Source organism: Brassica rapa, chromosome A02 (assembly GCF_000309985.2).
Source record: "Brassica rapa cultivar Chiifu-401-42 chromosome A02, CAAS_Brap_v3.01, whole genome shotgun sequence".
In the NCBI taxonomy this organism is placed as follows: Eukaryota; Viridiplantae; Streptophyta; class Magnoliopsida; order Brassicales; family Brassicaceae; genus Brassica; species Brassica rapa.
Genome location: NC_024796.2, coordinates 27,405,794 through 27,409,614, shown reverse-complemented (window position 1 = coordinate 27,409,614; position 3,821 = coordinate 27,405,794). Strand labels below are relative to the sequence as shown.

Below are 3,821 nucleotides of genomic sequence, written 5' to 3'. Positions count from 1 at the left end.
GCCCGCTCACTCGACCCGTGGGTCCTATCCCATTTAACGAGCGGTGCGTTAGTTTTTCGAAGGCTCAAAATTATTGTTTACTGATCCATGCAATCACCACATGACATTTTCCTGTTTTTTGGCCTCACTCGCACGCTATCGTGAATCACTTCTCGATAGGTCACTTATCATTCCATTACTCCAGTTCAAATACGATTAACTCCGAAGTTCTAAACGGATGTGTACCAGAAAAGATAAGCGCACTTTAGTGATGTAGGTAGCCAAATCAATTTTCTTAAGCACTTCCGTACATCATATATAACAGCTCGAAGTCGGATCACTGTAAACCACACCATGCATTCTCATAAAATTCTACAAGACATACATCATAGCCAGTGTTTGTTCTCACAGTGGTAGAGAAAGATAGTGCTATTCTTGCATATCCTCATGTTCCCTAGCCAAAACTAAATTCACCATTACTTCCTTCATACCCAAACTTATTAATTTATGTGTCTTTGGCATTCAAGAAGAATTTTTTAGTTGTTTTTTTTTTAACTAACGAAACTAAAACAATTAATTAAAAGGTTAAGATATCTACAAAGATAAAACTGTATCGACATGAATCCTGCTGAATGAAGACTGGGTGCACCATGTGCATAACATGCAGCATAAACGAGAAACATGCCGAACGATAGAATTGGGGAAATATTTTTGGGCATACATGTATATTTTCCTGAATTAATAAATGAATTTAAATTTATAGATATTTGAAATTTTTTTTTTTGTCTCCAATTGATGTGCATTAAGGTAATATAAGCTTTATTTTTAAGCAATGGTATTATTAGTGTTTGTCTATGTCAAACTCCGACTAAAAAGTCGGGTAGAGCTGGAAGTGGATTCAGAGAGTGTGGTGGATTTTCTTCGGACAGGGATTAATGATTCTCATCCCCTGTCATTCCTAGTACGTCTGTGCTACGGCTTCATAACAAGAGACTGGATAGTCAAGATTTCGCATGTGTATAGGGAAGCTAATCATCTAGCCGATGGATTAGCTACTTATGCTCTTTCTTTATCATTTGGTTTGCATGTTTTCGAGTTTGTTCCTGATAGCGTTGGTGCTATTTCTTTAGAGGATATTAATGGGGTATCGAGACCTCGGCAGTTTTGCATGTAATTTTATATTTTTAAATAAAAAGTAGGGGACTAATGTCTCCTGCAGCTTACCAAAAAAAAAAACTCCGACTAAAAAGTTTCCAAAAATATCGGTAAGAAGAGGTGAAAGGAACGGTGGATAAGAAACCCAACTTTAAAAACTCTCTCCTCTTATATAGACTATATAATGGCAGACAAATCAAGGAACAAAACATAAATACGAAAACTAAATTTTCAAATACTAAAAAAACAAAACCTAGTGGTTTACAAAAAGAAATAAAACATAAAAAAAAACTGTAATCACTAGTGACTAGAATAAATCACAACAATGGGTGTACATTTTGGAGTATCAGCATTCTTTGTTTTTTGTTTGTTAGCTTTATCAGCAAATGCTAGAGAATTCAGAATCACTGCTCGTCCAGGTTCTGATATCACCGGCGTAAGTTTCTAATACCTTATTCATCTTCCCATTAACCAATTAGCTTTCTTGTTCTTCAAGCAAACTAAAGATCTTTGGGATGCAGGAATTGTCGAAACTATTCAAGGAGGCATGTCAGTGCGTGGACAAGAGCACCGTTTTGATCCCAAAAGGTGAATTCAAGCTTGGGGAAATAGAGATGATGGGTCCATGCAAAGCTCCTATAATATTTGTTCTTCAAGGCACTGTGAGAGCTGATGGGAACGTTAACGGGAAGGACTTTTGGGTCGCTTTCCGCAGGATTACTAACTTTAGATTGAACGGAGGTGGTATCTTTGACGGTGAAGGTAACGCTTCATGGAGGGCTAATAACTGCCACAAGACGTCATTAACTCAGTGCAAGAGACTCCCTATCGTATGTTGTCTATCTTTTATCTATAATAACTCAGCTAAATAGCAAATAGCATTGTTAGTTTGTTGATGTTTTGTCATTGTTGAACAGAGCATACGGTTTGATTACATAACTGACGGTAAGGTAAGAGACATAACCTCGTTAGATGCAAAGAACTTCCACATTAACGTGATCGGGGCAAAGAACCTGACATTCGAAGACATCAGGATCGTAGCCCCTGAAGAGAGTCCCAACACCGATGGAATCCACGTGGGAAGGAGTGACGGAATCAAGATCATCAACACCAACATCAAAACAGGAGATGACTGTATCTCTGTTGGGGACGGGATGAAAAACCTTCTTGTCGAAAGAGTTTCATGCGGTCCGGGACACGGAATCAGTATTGGAAGCCTCGGATTATACGGGCACGAGGAAGACGTCACTGGCGTCAAGGTCGTGAACTGCACCCTCAGAAATACTGACAATGGTGTGAGAATCAAGACATGGCCCTCTGCAGCTTGCTCCACGACCGCCTCTGGTATCCATTTCGAGAATATTATTCTCCACAATGTTAGCAACCCTATCCTCATCGACCAAGAGTACTGCCCCTGGAACCGATGCAACAAGAATGTACGTACAGAAAAGTACTTTTCAAGAAAATCTTAACGATCATAGTCCATTGATTATCATTTTCAATTGTTTTATTTGTTTGTAGAAACCATCATCCATCAAGCTGGTGGACATAAAGTTCAAGAATATCAAAGGATCATCAGGGAACAAAGACGCAGTGAAGCTATTGTGCAGCAAGGGATTTCCGTGTAAGAACGTGGAGATCGGCGACATTGATATTACATATAATGGAAAAGACGGTCCAGCAACGTTCCAGTGCTCCAACGTATCTCCGAAGTTGGTGGGGAAACAGTGCCCTAAAGCTTGTAGCAGCCCAGTGACGAAGCTACCAGGCCACTAGAAGCTCGGAGTGTATATAAAATATACTCTAAAATGTACACCCTAGTGTATGTTATTTCCTTTGATTCTTTGTAAAAAAAAACTGTTTATTTTTGCCGCTTTGGCCCCCAAAATTTTGCATTTTTGCTAGCTTTATTGATTGTATAAAATGCATCACTCTTGTAAAAATATAATAATGTAGCAATGAGAAACTAAGATTTCACTGCAATTAACATAGTAAATGAGAAAGCTATGATTGGTCTCGTAGATATGGTAAAAAAAAAAACTGTTTCTTTCCCTGTATATTCATGAAAGACTAAAGTGAGAACTCCCCATTGCTGATGGTAGAACTTTCCTAAAGTTCTCAAAAAAATAAAAATACACACTTTTATTTGATATAATCACTTTAAAATCAATTAACCACATTTAATATAATGAAAAATAGAAAAAGGTTCTAAAAAATCAGAGAAAATATCTTTGCATAGAATCAGTTTTCTCTTTTCTTTTTCTCGTTTATTCCCACAGAGGTAGAAGAAGATATTATGTTCTAGCATATCCCCTGTTCCCAACCCAAAGCTACATTCACCACTGCTTCCTCCATAACCAATTCTATTAATCTATGGGGTTTTTTAGCCTTTAAGAATTTTTTTTTTTTAACTTGGGTAAATATATATTTTTGTTATAACCAGAAAATAATATGGAAACAAATAAACAAATACAATAAGTAAATGATACATAAAATTCAACACTAACGAAAATAAATTTTCATTATTGAGTCGATTTCAAATTTAAGAGGACAATTTGGATCAGAAGATAATTATGTATATAAACGTATTTCACATCCTAAGACTCTGTATCTGATGGACTCGCATATTTAAATCCAAATAAGAATAACTAGGATAAGACATGCGCAAGGCGCATGGTTAATTTATA

General features: G+C 36.9%; 1 protein-coding gene across 1 annotated transcript; it reads left to right on the top strand.

Moving 5' to 3' along the window:
• The first annotated feature begins 1,386 nt into the window (after positions 1-1,386).
• Positions 1,387-3,044, top strand: LOC117132135 (polygalacturonase-like). Its single transcript, XM_033285757.1, has 4 exons — positions 1,387-1,570; positions 1,656-1,964; positions 2,052-2,570; positions 2,656-3,044. Exons 1-4 carry the CDS (start codon positions 1,460-1,462, stop codon positions 2,908-2,910), a joined length of 1,194 nt encoding a protein of 397 aa, XP_033141648.1. The 5' UTR covers positions 1,387-1,459; the 3' UTR covers positions 2,911-3,044.
• The last annotated feature ends 777 nt before the right edge of the window (positions 3,045-3,821 follow it).